Here is an 18212-nt window from a genome sequence, read left to right on the forward strand (position 1 = left end):
TAACCAGAATCAACTTCATCAACTCAGTGCCACCATTGATGAAGACCTCAGGCACATAGAAACCTCAATTGTAGCCTTGCAGAACTCTCTCACATCCTTATCCGAGGTAGTAATACAAAATAGACGAGGCTTAGATCTCCCATATTTAAAACAAGGGGGATTATGTACAGCACTTAAAGAAGAATGTTGTTTTTATGCGGATAGCTCTGGAATTGTTCTAGACTCTATGAAAGAGCTTGATAAAAGGTTAAAAGAAAGAGAGCTTGAAAGGTCCTACTTAATATGCTTGGTACCAGGGACTATTCTCATGGTCTCCTTGGCTTACTACGCTTCTCTCTGCCCTAATTGGACCTATAATATTACTCATATTACTTTGTACCATTGGACCCTGTGTAGGCACTCGCCTACTAAAATTTGTCAAAAAACGCTTAGCTGCTATAGATACTGATATCAATATGCTTGTAAACATGCGCTCTGGTGATAAGGACGAACAACTGTCACTATTGGCTTATCAGTCCAAAACTGAGGACGAGTCTGATACACCCCGGACCAGAGCTATGGTAAGAAACCTCCTTCCCCTGAGAAAGCATCCTTCCCTCTGGCATGTTTGGAGCTCCATGATAAGGTTCCGCCACTGTTCAGTGACAGTGAGCAGGATAGCTCCTAAAAACAAATAAAAACAGAGGAGATGCTGGAACCATTCTGCTTCCTTATTAGTGACTGCCTAACTGCCACATGACACAGAAGGTAGGTCATGAACCAGGAACAAGGAAATCCAGCAACTCAGCACGTGCTCAGTATAGGGTGATCAAAAAAAACCCATGATGCACCAGGTTATGCCAGTATGTGGAAGGAGATGATTGGTCCTCCGTATGGGCCAGTATGTGGAAGGAGATTATTGGCCCTGATTAGCAAACAATGTAACTGTTCTTATTACTTCTTGTTAATAAAAGAGCAGGCCCCAAACTGTTCTGGGCTCGCTCGCTTGCTCATTCATTCCAAGGAACCTGGCTCATGTCATTTTTCCTTCTCGGCGTTGTAAGGCCTACCCCATAAGCGGCCCATTAGGTGCGGGATGAAAAAACCCGCAAACTACAATCACAACTACAATCAAAAATAACCACCAACCCACAGCCAAAAACAATCACTATCCCATCAAATAATTCCACAAATGATATCTTTTTAATCATCAGAGACATCATGGAATGTGATCAGAAACATCCAAATGCCATCTTATTTGGTCTTGAAAACACCAACGAATCAGATGATGTCACAAATATCATAAGCAACTCAAAAACAACAAACATCTCTCCTGAAGATATCATTGAAATAACCAGAGATGGCCCTGAGTTTAAATACAATGACAATTCAGTGGCCCCAGGATTTTGTAGAGTTGTTTGCAAAAATGAGTCCAGCAAACGTATATCATCCATACAATATACACCATTGCAAAAACCAAACACAACCATAACAAACTTTGCTCAATACCAGACTTATCCATAATGCAAAGAATCCGTTCCTGTTAACTCCTCACAGAACTCAAAAAGCATCTAGACAATGGAAAGAAGGATCTGTACATTGATTACCGTGCTGATTGTATCAAAAGTAAGGCACACAACCCACAAATCTGCATCCAACCCTACATCATCCAACCCACCATCACTCAAAACTAGGCACGCATGCCCCTAACTACCTCAATTCCAACTACAACTGGCCTTAAATGCAAGCTACTCAATGCAAGAAGCCTTGTGAATAAAATACCTGAATTTCTCCTCTTACTAAATATGGCTAAATTCGACGTCATATTTGTCTGTGAAACATGGCTCAACACATCTCTCCCTGACTCCATTACCACAGTAAGAGTCTATCATGTTTACCAATCAGATCGTGAAATCCGTTGAGGAGGTGGTGTTGCTATCTTCTATAAAAAGTCCCTACATCTAAAAAACATCCAAGTTACCCAGGAGCTAGCTCTTCCTGAGACCATCATCTGTCAACTGTCCTTAAATATCACATTTTGATTCTTATTATGTTACAGAGCCCCTGATTATGACCTCGAACATGTAAACAAATTAAATTCACTACTAAAATGGGCAACATCCTGCCCACATGCTTTTATCTTTCTTGGTGACTTCAATCTACCTCATATTAACTGGACCCTAAATGATGTACAACTGAACCCATACATGCAACCTTATACAATGCTGTTACAAATCTGGGACTGGAACAACTAGGAACCAACAATACTAGACTTAACAACTGCCTCAACCTCATCTTCTGCAATAGTTTGAATTCAATTTACAGAATACAAATTAAAGAACCTTTTCCAACAGTGACCACAACATGATTGACTTTTGTCTCAACATACACAAAAATCATCATAAAGTCCACACAAAAATCATCATAATGATGGGATCCCCAATTATAACTTCAAAAAAAGCAACTATGATCTTATAGACAACGATCTCTCATCTCTTGATTGGCAATTTCTATTCACTGGATGTAATACTATAGAAGACCATTACAACATTTATATTGAAGTCAAAAGAATCATCAAACTATATGTACCAATATATAGTTATTATACCAATAACAACTCCAAAAACCGGAAAAAAACAAATTACCCATAACAATCAGGATGCTTCAATCCAAAAAGAAATCACTTTGGCGGAAAAACAAATCTGGTCACGTTGCCAAATTCAAAAGCCGATACAAAAATATCTGCCACCAGATAAAGACTGAATGCACCAATTATCACATTAAACAAGAAAAAAACCTTCTATGCACCAATTCCACCCAAACTTTCTACAATTTTTTAAACAGCAAACTAAAAGACTCAAGGTCCATCCCCGCCCCCGAAAGGATCTAATGGAAAAGACTGCAACGATGACACCATTAAAGCCAAGCTCTTTAACACATTCTTTGGCTCAGAATTTTTTAAGCAGCAATGGATCATGCCCAGTATTCCCTAGTTGAACCACAGACAACTACAGTGATCTAGTACATATCAATTTTACAGAAGACAATGTTGAAAAAGCACTATGCAATTTAAAACCATCTCTATCTATTGGACCAGATGGAATATGTACCTACTTATTTAAAAAGCTATCCACTGCCATAGCCAAACCTCTAAGCATAATCTTTGAAAAATCTTTCAGGACCAGCTCCTTGCCAAACCTATGGTCACTAGCCACAGTCATCCCCATCTTCAAAAAGGGAGAGCCCAGCCTAGTTGAAAATTACAAACCAATCTCTTCATGCTGCATCACCTGTAAAGTCATGGAATCAATTATTAACCAATCCATTATCCTCCACTTAGAGACAAACAACCTACTCTCTAATAAAGAATTTGGTTTCAGAAAAAAAACTATCTGTAATCTGCAACTCTTACACTGCAAAAACAGATGGATCAGGACAAAGCAATAGACACAATCTACATAGACTTCTGTAAACTTCAGTGGTACATGAAAAACTACTCCTAAAACTAAAATCTTATGGTATTTCTGGACAACTGCATAACTGGATAGAAGCATTCCTGTCAAACAGACAACAAATGGTCAAAATTGGGAGCGTCCTATCAAATTCTGTACCTGTCAGCAGTCGTGTCCCCCAAGGCAGTGTTCTAGGACCAACTCTCTTCATACTCTACATAAATAACCACTGTGATCACATTAAGAGCAACTGCATTCTCTTCGTTAATGATGTAAAGCTATTAAACACCACCAACAATACTGCTACCCTTGAAAAAGACCTCGACTATGTATCAGAATGGTCAAACAAATGGCAACTTCAAATCTCAACAAATACATGCTCTGTCTTACATATTGGCAAAAAAAATCAGAAAATAAAATACAAGCTGAATAGTCAAGACCTTGTTGATGATCCAAACTCTGTCAAGGACCTTGGAGTACTCATTTCTAATGATCTACGTGCTAGAGCCCACTGTAACTACATAGCCAAAAGACATTAAGGTTAACCTAATCCTACGTAGCTGTTTCTCTGGTAATATCACACTACTAACTAGAGCATACAAAACATTTGCTAGACCAATACTTGTATACAGCTCATCAGTTTGGAACCTGCATTATGTATCTGATATTAATACAGTTGAGAAAGTCCACAAATATTTCAGAAGAAGAGTTCTCCACTCCTCTAATCGTTGAAGAATACCTTATGCCACCAGACCTAGAAAACCTAGAACTACGCCGCCTTCAGTCTGATCTAAGTATAGTATATAAAATTATACATTGCAATGTCCTACCTATCAATCAATACTTCAGCTTCAACCATAACAATACAACAGCACACAATAGATACAAACTCAAGGTAAACCACACCAAACTTGATTGCAGAAAATACGACTTCAGCAACGGAGTGGTCAATGTCTGGAATATTCTACCTGACTCTGTGGTTTCTTTCCCAAACCCCAAAAACTTTAACCTTAGACTGTCTACTATTGACCTCACCCCTTTCCTAAGAGGTCTGTAGGGGGCGTGCATAAACGTACCAATGTGGCTACCATCCCTGTCCTATTGTTTTTTTTTATTTTTCTTATTTGTATCCATTTCATGTATTCATAACTATGTTTATACTTATACCTGTTATCTTATAATTGCTTGACAAAATAAATAAATAAATAAATAAATAAATAATGCTAGTCTAATATTTGTTTGTATGTCTCAGATTTATAAGCATTGAAATGCTACTGACATATATTCCAGTTTGTTGATTTATTGTTCTAAAATGGTAGGATGTTTCTCTGTGGGATGAAGTGCTACAGATAAATTGTTTGTCATATAGATGCAAGTGTCATAGAGAACAATTTAAGGCGAGTGCTATTTATTCGCATAGATAAAATATAGCCGTTAACAGATCAAGGCAGTTTGTGATAGGAAGCCCAGTTCCGAAGTGTTACATAAGGGTTAGGGATAGGAAGCATAAATCAACCTAACCTAACGGAAATAGGCTCTTGAGTCTATTGAGTCTGAACAAAAAGAGGACATGATACATTTGTTCTGCAGGAAGAATATTCTATATTGCTAAAAAAAAACGTACTCTTCATCAAAGTTATTATTATAAGGTATCACCCACCATATATATATAAGTCCATCTTGAAAAAACACCTCAATTTTAATACTGATCTATCATTTATTGATGTTGAAGATTGTGATACTTCAGGATTTATTCCTCATATAACAGTTTACAAAATATATTGTGTTGTTTTAATATCCTCTTCATGGCTACCAGTGCCAATGAATTGCTTTTGATTGTATCCCCCATTGTGTCTGCTTACTCTCTTGTAATCCCTTACTCAGTAATAAATGCAAATAGAAATTAGTTTATTAATTTCTTCATTCTAATTATTCCAATGATGGGGGAGCCAGAGAAAAGGGAACCTATGGTAAAATCTTAGGGAGACAAACAAAAGTGGAAGATGTGAAAGTCAGTTACAGGCAGGCAAGCAGCTACCTCTGTCCTGTGGTGATTGCTCCAAAGGTGAAGAGGTGGGGTGAAGGGAGAGAAACAGGAGGCATAATAGCAGTCATGTGATTTCCCAGTTAGCAACCACTTTGCTTAATGAAAGAGCTGCCAGTCCCAGTTGTAGTCATTAAGTTAGGAGTACCTGAATGAGAATCTCCATAAACATATGGTAAGTTACGGGTATCTATATTAGTCTAGTGAGATTATTTATCAGTGAGCTCATCTTGAGTTCTCAAATAGTTTTCCATTTAAGATAATTTACAAAACCAGACCTTGTTAATTTATATGGTATATAACCTTTTTGTTCATCATTTCAGAGCAAACAGAAAAATAGATGGATATTTTTATGATAAAATCTATTCATCTATTTTTCTGGTTTATTTGAACCAGATTTTTATTTATGGTAAAAAAAAATAGATAAAAAGATTTATCATTCTTAAATATTGAAGTTAGTAAATTGTGTCATTTGAAGAATAGTAGTAACAAAGAGTGTTTGTTTTCAAACAGCACATAAGTAGTAGAAGGCACAAAGACAGAGCTGCTGGGAAACCTCCAAAACCCAAATACAGTCCCTACAACAAACTCCAAAAAGGAACACACCCACTTGGGGTAAGCAAGTTTTTGACATATAGTATTATTGATAATATAATTTGAATCACAGTTCTAATAATGTTTTATGAAAATTCCATTTTTCTAGGTTAACTGACAACCCTCGAATAACCTTACATTTTGTTGATTGAAAATAAACCATTTATCATAAGCTAGCCATCCCTTATTCTTACCAAATTAAATATTTTTTTTCTTATGAAAACAAAACTAACTAGAAGAAAAGGGAAGGGGATATGGAAAATAGTGTTTCAAGTTTTAAAAAATATGCACCTGATTATTGAGCTTTTCCAAGCATTCATTTGGAAAACTCCAAAAACCTAATTAATTTGAGCAAGGGATACTCAAAGCTTACTGTAGCCATTTCTGATATGGAGAATGCAAAAGAAAAAGACAGCTTAAGTAATTGAACAACCAGAATATAGTATTTGGATGAAAAATCACCATTCATGTAAGAGGATACTAGTGATATCACACATATGTTCTTCTCAGAATTAAGTTCCACTGAATTATAGTGTTTGCTCCAGGTAAGTGAATGCACAAGTAGGAAACTGTGATTTATTTGGTGTGCTATTGTCTTTCCTCTGCATCGTCCTTTTTATGTTATAAAAATTTTGCTCATAATTTTTTAGAAGAATGTTATCAAAAATCAAATAAATAAGAATAAATCAGTGTAATGATGATTAACTATAACAATAGGGTATGCAGTTGTTTATATAAATTAGCTAACTACATAATGAAGGACTTGGGATCATGGACCCAGTGCTTTGGAGTGTGGGAATGATTCAATCCATCTTAATGTTTCATCGGAGTTCTCATCTCTATCACAAAGCAAGTGAAGTCCATGTCCATCCTTCAGGAATTTTTTCCACTTTCTTTTCTTTTCTTTTTTTTGGTAAATTTTATTTGAGTTTTCACACAAAAAAATATACAAATAAAACATCTTTTTTGAAAGTAGCGTAATCCTGGGTTACATTTCTTCGTACAGACACAAATTCAATTTCATGCTCATTTTTATGTTCTATTCCATATCTTATTACTGTTTTATATTTTCTGCATAGCTTCTCCCCTCTTTTAATTTTCTCAATTTTATTTTAATTATCTGGTCTCAATTCAAATCATTATATTTATATAATTTTTGTCTGTCCTGTTTCAATTATCTACCGTGTTTCTCCAACAATACGGCCTCCACCAATAGGAAGCCCCACCATGTTTTATTGGCATAAAATCAAATTAAGCCCCTCCCCCCAAATTAAGCCCCATATTAAACAGGCGAAATGGGGGGGAGAGCGGGGGGCTTGCCGTTAATAAGTACTTTTGTTGCATGCCCGGATATGGTGCTGCCTGCGTTGGTGGGGCACTTCATATCGGAGACCTTCCACCGTTGCTTCTCCTTCTCCCTTGCTGCCCCTTCTCCTTGCTGCCACGGCGTTTGGTGCAGCCACGTGCGGCCAGTCAGGGCTCCTCCCTGCAACCGGAGCCCTGAGGAGACACTTGGCTTCAGGCGCCCCGTCTTCCCTTTGCTTTCAAAGTAAAGCGAATTATTTTAAAGCCTCCCTGCCCGAGGGCAGCCCAACCCCATGTGGGAGGCTAATTTCCCGGGGCCTCTTCCGTTCCTCCCCGACCTCCCGCGCTGCCGCCTCCTGACGCGCCGCTCCCTTCAGCCCAGCGAGCTCTTCCACCTCAAAGAAAGGCCAGGCGGGTGGCTGCGAGCAGCAGCAGTGGGTCTGAGCCGCCGCAGCGAAACAGCCACCACCCGTAGCCCGACGCGGGAGAACGGCGAGGTTAGCGCCGCCAGCCCGGGCAAGATTTGGGAACGAGGGCAGGAGGAGGCACGCACACACCCGCGGCTCACTTTCCCAGCTTTGCCCAGCCCTTACGGCTCTGGCGCGGCCCTGGTGGGCAGCGCGCCTCCCCGCCGGACCCTCCGCTCATCCTGCCAGGGCCGCGCCAGAGCCGTAAGGGCTGGGCAAAGCTGGGAAAGTGAGCTGCGTGTGTGCGTGCCTCCTCCTGCCCTCGTTTCCCAAATCTCGCCCGGGCTGGCGGGCGCTAACTCGCTCGTTCTCCCTGCGCCGGGCTACGGGTGGTGGCTGTTTCACTGCGTAGCGGCTCAGACCCGCTGCTGCTGCTCCGCAGCCGCCCGCCTGGCCTTTCTTTGAGGTGGAAGAGCTCGCTGGGCTGAAGGCGAGCGGCAAGGCCAGAGGCGCGCAGCGTAGGGAGGTCGGGGAGGAACGGAAGAGGCTCCGGAAATTAGCCTCCCCACATGGGGTTGGGTGCCCTCTCGGGCAGGGGAGGCTTTGTAAAATACCCGCTTTACCTTGAAAGCAAAGGGAAGACGGGAGCGCCTGAAGCCAAGTGTCTCCTCAGGGCCCGGTTGCAGGAGGAGCCCTGACTGGCCGCACGTGGCTGCGCCAAACGCCGCGACAGCAAGGGAGAAGGGAAAGCAACGGTGGCCCGAACACAAAGGTCTCCCGAATATCCAAGCTGTCGCGCCGCCCACCCACCCGAGGATGCAAGGGGAGAATTAAGTCACCCCGGAAAGACGTCCTAGCCGTTTTTCGGGTCAAAAAAAATAAGGCCCGGCCTTATTATGTGAGAAACACGGTATTATCTTTTCTCATTAAACAAAGTTTCTCCTATAGTTACTGATTGGAGTATGACGCCTTTATATCTTTTAAGTTTATCCATTTAACTCTTATTTAAGCTTCAATATATACCCTAAAGTTATAACATTCAATATAATACATAACTTCCATTTGGATTCTGCTTGGTACATTCTTTTTTTTTTTTTTTGAAACAAATTTTATTAATTTTTAAAGACAAACAAAACATCATTAAACCTCTTTCCATTATAAATTTTTACAAGGCAGATAAAACATTGTTTTATACAATACAATTCTATCCCATTTCCACTTAAATATCTTTTAGCAAATTTCTCATTACTTCTCTTTGCACTTAGTCATCCTATTCATATTTCCCTCTGTTTGCAATTATTCTCCTCTCGCTTTCCTCCAAGGTTTTATTAAATCTCAAATAAACATACACACACAAAACACAAAAAATAAAACTTCTTTTTCAAAAAAGTAGCTTTGCCCCGGATTACCTCTCTTTGTATGGACTTCAATTAAATTCATATTCATCTTATATGTCATTACCTATCTTGTTTACCATTCTATATCTTCATTATAACTTCTCCCCGCTTTCCACTCTTCTTAATTCTATTTTATTTATTACATCTTAGTTTGAATCATTATACTTGTATCTTTTGTCCATTCTTTTCCAATTATCTATTTATCTCATTCCCTATAGTAAAAAAAAAAAAAAGATTTCTCCTGAAATCACTAATCAAGTATGATGCCTTTCCATCGCACCCCTAAATTAACATTTAAGTTAACACCTAGTTCCCTATCTGATTCTGCTTAGTACATACTACTTAGAGAAAGAAAGTAATAAATCCACAAAGTAATTAAATATATAATTAAAGATTAAATCTCATAACATTCCAATTATCTATCTCAAAAACAAAATACTACAATAATATATTCATACTAACATCCACACAATAGTCAATTGAACTCTATACTTAAACTAAATATTTTAAACATTCCTTTTAATATTTTATTAAGTTATTAAACCTTTAATGTTTTTATCTTTACTCAAGTCTTATAAGATTCTAATTTTCTATTTCTAATACAAATACTATAATACTATCTTATGTACCTTGCAGAATCCTAAAACAAAGTTATATTACCCTTTATCCCTAAAAAAAAATTTCTTTTGCACATCTTGTTTCATACCTTTGTGGCTTTTTTCCCCCTTCTTCCTCCCTATCTTATCCCATCTGGTCTTTTTACCCCCCTTAACTTCCCCTCTCTGTTGTATTTCTCTTTTCTTTTGCTTTTTAACGTTGTATTGATTTTGCATCTTATTTTTCACTTTCTTGGATGTTTTTTTAAGTCTTATGTCCTTTTTCCTTCCTCTCTTTCTCCTTCCTTTCTTAATCAACTTTGTAGATTCATTAAAGATGGCTTCTTCTTCTTCTTCTGCTTCCTCCATCAATTGTTGTGTTTTCTGATAAGTAGCAAGCGCCATTTCTAAAAAGCGAAAAATTTCTTTCACAGTGTCTTTTCCTTCTTTCTTTATTTTGCCATATTCCTCTCTCAGTTCATCAACAGATAAAGTCATTATAAACCTTTTTTTCCTTCTTTTTTCCCTTCTTTTTCTTCTTAAAACAACCAAGATAATTCAAGGCTTAAAACAATTCCCAACGTCCCAAAGTCATCAAACAGTCCAAACAGAGCACAAAGTTCTTCCCTTCACACTTTTTCTTCCTGGGATAATATCAATTGAAAAGGGAAAAAAAAAACCAATCTGTATTTTAAAGTCTTATTGCAAATAACTTCCAATCTCAAAATCTTCCAGGCATCTCCTCCAACAAAATCTTAATATAAATTTTCCTTTTGTCCTCTCCCTTCCCACTTATAACAGAAAGCTTTAAATTTTTACCTTCTATAAAATAGCAGGATTTTCAATATCCATTTGTTAAATCCATGAGGAAGGAGAGTAAACTTTCTCTTTAAGCACTTTCACTCGCAGCTTGTAAATCTCTTCTGGAAACAAAGTATCTTTCAAAAAATCAGGATTTTCAGGATATTGATTGTAGCTTATAGTCCAGTTCAGCCAAAAAACTTTCGCTTCAGAACTTTCTCCTTCTTCCTCCAGCACAATCTTATCCAGCTGTCAGCTTCTTTGTGGCAGCCATTGCTGACCGCCGCTCCACCGCCTTGAGAAAAGAGGGTTAAGCCGGGTGGGGAAGGGGTCTGCGAAAACCCCAACCCCCTGTCCGGATCCCTCCTATCTTCGGCTGCCTCTACGGGGCAGCCTTAGCCTCCAGACCCATCCGGATCAGAGGCACCAAGACGGCTAGCGCCGCAGGGATCGCGCAGTATCGCGAATCCCTGCCGCTGCCGAAGCTGACAAACCAGAAGTGTCTGCTTGGTACATTCTTAAAATACACACTATATTCTTAAAAAAAGAAAAAATTATAAATGTATATAATTAAAACAACACATTCCATTCCAATTCAATTCTATCATTAATGTTAATATTCATTAAAATCTTAACTTCTTTAACATTATTTTTCAATTAAATATCATACTTCTATGGGAACAATTATAAGCTTTCCATAATTAATTCCCCCCCTTCACTTATATTTTATAAAACATTAACTACTTAAAATGTTCCCGTCCCTTCCAAATTCAATTTTCTCATTTATTTTATTTCACTTATTTTATTAACAAACATTTCACTAAATTACACTAACTATTTTATCCCTCATTTTAATCATACATTGTTTCCAATTTTCTAAAGTTATTTCTATTACTAATATAACAATACAATCTTATGTACCTTTACAGAATCCCTTTTTCAGTTAAATTTTCACCCATTATCTCTAAATAGGTCCTGTTTCTCTATATCTTGTTCCGGTCCTTTGCAACTTCTTTTCCTTTCCTTCTTCCCTCTCTTCTTTCCTCTCCCCTTTTACCCCCTTGTCTCTCTACCTCTATTTCTCTCTTCTGTATTCCCCTCTTCTGTTGCTTTCCAGTATTATACTCATTTTTCGAATTATTTTTCTTTTCTTTGGTTGTTTTTTAAGTCTTAAATTCTCCATTCTCTTTCCCCTCTTTCCTTTTTCTTCCCCACATAGAATTACTTGTTCATTAAAGATGGCTTCTTCTTTGTCCCAGTCTTCTTGTTTTGTAGACATTTCTTGTTGTTTCTCATAGTTCCAAATCTCCATTTCTAAGAATTGAAAAACGAAGCCAAAAGAACCTCTCCCTTCTTGTGCATCTTCTTTGTACTTTTTTAGTTCCATTTTCAATTCATCCAGAAGTGGTGCCATTGTATAAATTTTTAAATAACCACCCGATTAATTTTAGTCATTCAAATGCAATAAGCAAGAATCCAAAGATCACCAAGTAATCCAAATACACGCAAGCTGTTTCTTTTTGCTCTTTTTTTTCACTTTCTCTTCCTGGGGTTCTACTGTTTAGTTACAAAGTTTCAGTTAAAATGTATCTTTTAGAAGTTTTACTGTAGATTCTTTTTAATTCCAGGCAGTCTCCTCCCTCTTTCCAGATCCTGCCCTTTTATTCTTTTTCTCTCCCTTCCTGCTTATGAAAACAAAATTTAGTGTCCAGAAATCTTTATTATCCCTTTGATATTTTGTTTTATTTTCAGCTTAATTGTCTGTTGATGTCGGATTTTTCCGATTTCTTATTTAAGTCTCTTATTTAAGTCTCTGTCAGTATAGGGAAAGGGAGAGAAGAAGAAAAAAACCAAACCTTTCCCTTTTCACTTTCCTTCACTGCTTCTGACTCTTCTTTGGGAGCGATGTTATTTTTTTGTAAATTTAAATTCCAGGGTACCTTAGTTGTTGCTTTTGCAATTTAACCCAGTCAGCCAAAACTTTCACTTCTTATCTTCCTCCTTCACATTCTTTTCCGGTCGAGTTCTTCTTTGAGGTGGCCATTTCTGACCACCGCTGCAACCGCCTTCGGGAAAGGGAGTAATGGCCAGCTGAGGAGGAGAGATGCGGCAGTCTCCCCCCTCTTTACCACCTCTACGGGGTGGCTTAGCCCCGAAACCAGCCAGCTCGGGGCGCTCCAGCGGCGAGCCCGGACTGAAACCGTGCACGATCGTCAATTTCTGTCTGTCGCCAAAGGAACTCAAACCGGAAGCAGGAATTTTTTCTACTTTCTATAAGTGATGCCAGTGGCCCAGCTTTCTTCATGATTTGCTTCAAGGGAGTGCATTGCTTATTCATCTGCCTGCCTGCCTGCCTGCCTGCCTGCCTGCCTGCCTGCCTGCCTGCCTATCTATCTATCTATCTATCTATCTATCTATCTATCTATCTATCTATCTATCTATCTATCTATCTATCTATCTATCTCTATCTATCTATCTATCTATCTATCTATCTATCTATCTATCTATCTATCTATTTATTTATCTATCTCAGGGGTGTCAAACTAAAGGCCCGGGGGCCAGATTCAGCCCCTGGGGAGCTTAGATATGGACCACAGGGCTGCCCTGGAAACAGAAAAGGATTGAAGGCCACAGCTGGCCCTCCATTTTCACTGGCAGAGGGTTGCAGGAGACTGTTGCAGCTGAAAATAGAGCTCGGGAGCCCGTTTTCACTGGCAGAGCACTCCAACCACCACAGGCACCTTTGACACAAGTGATGTCAAGCTGGCCACACCCACCCTGGCCCCCAAGGTCAAAGACAACCCTTATGCGGCCCTCAAATGAAATTGAGTTTGACATCCCTTTTCTATATCTGTCTGTCAGTCTATTTTTATTCCACTTTCTTTATTATAATTTGTAAATAATTCATGGTGATGAACATATATAATAACCCTTCCTATTTTACCCACAACAAAAATCCTATGAAGTGGGTTGGGCTGAAAGGCAGTGACTGACCCAACTGGCTTTCATTCCTAGGGCAGAACTAGAATTTACAGTCTCCTGGTTTCTAGCCTGGTGATTAAACTGGCTTCATTGAAAGCTTCATTGAAGCAATCCGTTGTGAAATTCCATATGCCCCTAATAGAATTCTCATTCCATACATTGTTTCCTTTGGTCATATACAAAGTTCTGTTTGGGAACATGGTAGGACCTTGCATTTTGCATTTTGATGTTAAAAAGACAGCTTGTTTACAGAAAGACAGTTAATCAGGAAATGGAGAGAGATATATTGGGAAAATTGAAAATGAACATTTGTTTCTCATAAAATGAGAACCTTTGCATAACAATTTATGAACAAGTTTTGTCCAGTATGAAATCTGTAAATATTGATTATCAGAATGTAATGAGTTTCTGATTCCTTATATATATTAAGCCTCTTTTCTGTTGTTCTTATTTACTTATTTTCATTTTTAAAATATTTTATTTTCCTTTAAAACCTTTGATTTACCTTTCCTTTTGCTATATCAAGTATGTTAGATATTTTGCATAAAAATTCATTTTCAGTGTTTGTGATCTGAACAAATAACATTCTTTGTTATGTTGTCCCTCCTCTTTCAGGTCAAACTTGTATTTTCAAAAGAAGCTGCAAAACCAGTAGCTCCACGGATACTCCCCAATCCACTGGCAGCTGCAGCAGCAGCTGCTGCTGTTGCTGTAAATTCCCCTTTCAGTCTTCGAACAGCCCCACCAGCTACACTTTTTCAGACTTCTGCACTTCCTCCCTCACTTCTTCGACCTGCCCCTGGACCTATACGGACGACCCACACACCTGTCCTGTTTGCTCCATATTGAACTCCATCAATGAATTGAGTGTACTGCAATAATTTTTCAGAACAAAAGCAAAACAAGGACAATGACCTATGCAGTGTTAATTTATTGTGATGTGTGTATATGTGTATGTATGTATAAGTATACGGGTATATACATACATATATGTATGTATGTATATATACACATACTCACACACACACACACATGACTTTTGATAGAGATCTTAATCAACTTTAACGAAAGGAAAGTGGCTGTATATTCTTCCAATGAAAATCTTACAAGTTATCCTACAACATTTATTGAGTGTGTGTGTGTGTGTGTGTGTGTGTGTGTGTGTGTTTGTCTGTATGTAAAATGAACAAATATTCATATATGTAGAAAAAAATCTATGTGTATGTATACAAATACAAATACACATATACACACATACTAGTATTGAAGCAATTTTGATTGTGCTTTTTGCCACAGATACCTACAGTAACTTTATTGTTTATGAACAACTAAACAGAACTGTTTAAAAGGCATTAACAGGTTTCAATGTACATAAAATACTTAATTCTTAGAATAAAAGGGGAAAAGGAACAGAAGTACTGTGAACACCAGTACGCTTAATGAATGCTTTTGCCAAGTCAGCATTTCCTGAGTACTTATCTGATAAAAATAGATACAATAGATACAATACTGAAATGTTCATAAACTGAAATGTTCATAATACTGAAATGTTCAAAAACTGAGAGAATTGACATCTTCCTTCTTTGGCAAGTTGCCACAATATTTGTGGACCTAGGAAGAACCTTTGGCAGTCACCCTGCACACATTTTCCACTAGTATATGCCCTATTCAACACTGCAGAATGTACAACAGAGTAGTCAAAAAAAATAAGAAGGGAGTGGCAAGCAACTTCTGCTTCGTTGCCAAATAAACCAAAATGGTAAACCCAATTATACAGTTGTCAGGAGTCAAGCATGACTCAAATGAGATTTTATTTACAGCAGATGTGGATCGGATTGCTATATTGGCTTCTCTCCCAAATGAAAGGCTTTCCAGTCAGTTGTATGATTGTTTCATTGGAAACTCTAATCTTGAAAGCCCTTAGTTGGACATATCTTTCTGAAGGGCTGCCTATCCATCTTGCCTCTTTGCTTCATTACAGGTGGCATTTAACATTTCCATGTGCTTTAAATGTACATGTAATGTTAAAGAAAGTGAGTGCTGATTGTTCAGGACAGAAGAAAAAGTTCTACTATACATGTATAGGTTGCAGGCTCAACCTGATTAGGATTGGGAGAGTCAATGTGGTATCTTGTTATCTGTAGCAATCAATCAAAATACAGGCAGGAGAAATTGATCTTAGTCTATAGTTCAGGAGGTGAAGGAATCAGCTTCCATAACAAGTGATGTAATCTGGCAGGATCATCTGTATCAACACCACAATTATCTTAAATAGCCCAATAGTCATCTGTTCTCCTGTGCTTCTAATATTCTCATGAAACAGGACACAGATTTCCTTTTCCTTCAGTCAACTCTCCATGGTAGCATTTGGTTTTCATATCACTGAAATGTCATGTCTCCCCTACTCCATTTTCTGGAATTTCGGGTTTGCCAAAATAAAAGAATATTTTGAAATATACTATGGGAAAAGGAAATGCATCTAAAATCAAATTAAGACTGTAAAATGGATAATACCATAATAGAAGATATTACACATTTCAGCAGATTGGGTTTAAAACAATGATTAGACAATGATTAGGACACATGATTGGATATAGAACAAAAAAAGGAACACAGAACAGAATATTTGTGAAGTGGTTTCTTTATGGCACGTATAGAGGTTGTGGTAATAATAAAGTACATTGCTACTGCTGGGATCTGACATAAATCTAAGTTATATTTTATCAGAAAGCCATACTATGTGGACAGATGCAACCCATTGACCAGAAACTTTGTATCTGTCTTATGTATCATAACCTTTTATGCCATCTTACAGACCTACTGAAAGGAAAGTCTTGTTGATATGGGATTGCAACTTTAAGGGTATATGTTCACTGTGAGGCATTAAAAATGAAGCATTGGAAATCTATAGAGCTATATTGTATATATGTTAGAATTCAAAATAATTTATGCAGAAAAAACTATATAATTAAATTGAGCCATTCATCTTTAGAAAAGGGTTATGAAACAGTTGGCAAGAAATAGCAGAGGCTGGAGAAAAATGTATCTATTCTGAATCTCTGATATTTCTGCTGACATTTCTTGGAGAAATTAAATGATCAGCTGCTCATTCAGAAGTAACCATTTTGCTATACAGCCATGATGCTCACAAGTAGACTTTAGCAAATAGACCACATTTTAAGCTGAGTGGAAGCTTAAAGATTATTCATGAAATACTAGTTATATTAAAGCAATCTCCATAAATTTGCCACATTCCTGTGTTGTATAATATCTATACTTATTATTTTTATTTTCTATTATTGTTAACATACACAAACACCCCATTTAGTACACTAAGCCAGACAGCACTTCAGCTTTAAAAGGAAAGCACTTTCCTGGTATCAGTGCCACTCTTTAAAATGGCTGTGCCTGATTCTGGAATTATGTAGTTACTTACTCACACTGCTGGGTTGTTGCTGTGCTAGCCCTTGTCTCACCTAGTTGGCAAAGTCAGCTTGTTTTGCATTACATTCACTGTAGTTGATAGAATTCAGCATATTGTGCATGATATGGAGCAAAAGCAGAGCTCAGGAGGGCCATGTGTGGCCCTCCCAGGTTCCATTTTTGGCCACAATGACTTCCTGCAGACTTCTGCCATTGAAAATGGAGCTTGGAGAGGGCTCAGGAGGCCGTCACAGCCAAAAGTGGGGCTGGGGGCCCCACACTGGGCTCTGTTTTCACTGGCAGAGGGTTAGCAAAACTAAAAGCAAAACAAAACAAAAGGAGAAATATTTCCCTTTTGCATTTAAGCATCCAAGAAGGGACAGGAAAGGAGAAAGGGAAAGAGGAAAGAAAAAGAAAAAGAAGGAAAGATGGGAAGAGAACAAGGAAGGAAAAACAAGGAAAGAGGGGAAGAAGGAAGGAGAATGAAGAGGAAGGAAAAAGAGAAGGAAGGAAGGAAGGAGAAGGAAGGAAGGAAGGAAGGAAAGGAAGAAAGGAGATTATAATGAGAAGGAGAGAGTGTCTGAGGGAAATCTTGCCTTAGCACTTGGCCACCAGCAGCCCTGCTGCCCTTTCGCTATCCTGTTGTCTCCTCCTCCTGACCTCACCTGGTGCTCTCTCATCCTATTGCTGAGGATGCTTTGGTTACAAAGCCAGGTCTCCTTGCATGAAGAGGGAATGGGCCTCCCTCTGACCCACATACTTTGCCCTCCCACACACACTATGAACAACCTGGCCAAGAAGAATGAGAACAGCAGCAGCAGCCTCAAGGAGATAAGGGCAGCCGGATATCTTCTTGAAGAAGTGGGGCTGGGCTGGCTGGGCTGTGAGGTCCCGGTGCCCTAGGAACTTGAGGGCTAGGTTGCGCACTTGCCCTCCACTATCTAGGGTTTTAGATAGCCTGTGCTGCCATCTGCATAGTCCTTCGTGTGGTCTGAGGGGAATGGTGAGGCTCTTCTGGAGCAGGGATCCCCAACCTTTTCGACGCCGCGGCCCGGTTCCGACATCAGCTGGGCGCCGCGGCCCGGTGCCGGCGTCAACTGGCGCCGCCATCTTTTATGACGAAAAGGCGCTTCCGGTGACGTCACCGGGCGCTGTTTCGTCATAAAAAGATGGCGGTGCCAACGCTTCTGGTGAGCTTTTTCGGGTAGAAATGGCTTTCTACCCGGAAAAGC

The 18212-nt window shown here is 38.8% G+C and overlaps 1 protein-coding gene across 4 annotated transcripts in view; it reads left to right on the plus strand.

Annotated features, from left to right (window-relative positions):
- Positions 1-17994, plus strand: part of ZNF385D (zinc finger protein 385D) — a 212894-nt gene extending 194900 nt beyond the window's left edge. For all 4 annotated transcript variants that reach the window (XM_087947593.1, XM_087947596.1, XM_087947594.1 and 1 more), the window contains 2 exons: positions 5989-6090; positions 14173-17994. In XM_087947593.1, the coding sequence (XP_087803719.1) occupies positions 5989-6090; positions 14173-14406 (336 nt within the window). In that variant the 3' untranslated portion in view covers positions 14407-17994. The remainder of the gene's footprint in view (positions 1-5988; positions 6091-14172) is intronic.
- Positions 17995-18212: the final 218 nt, after the last annotated feature.

The sequence above is a fragment of the Notechis scutatus genome, chromosome Z (assembly GCF_049901735.1).
Source record: "Notechis scutatus isolate UNSWTSFEM ecotype Mainland chromosome Z, rNotScu1.2, whole genome shotgun sequence".
Taxonomy (NCBI): Eukaryota; Metazoa; Chordata; class Lepidosauria; order Squamata; family Elapidae; genus Notechis; species Notechis scutatus.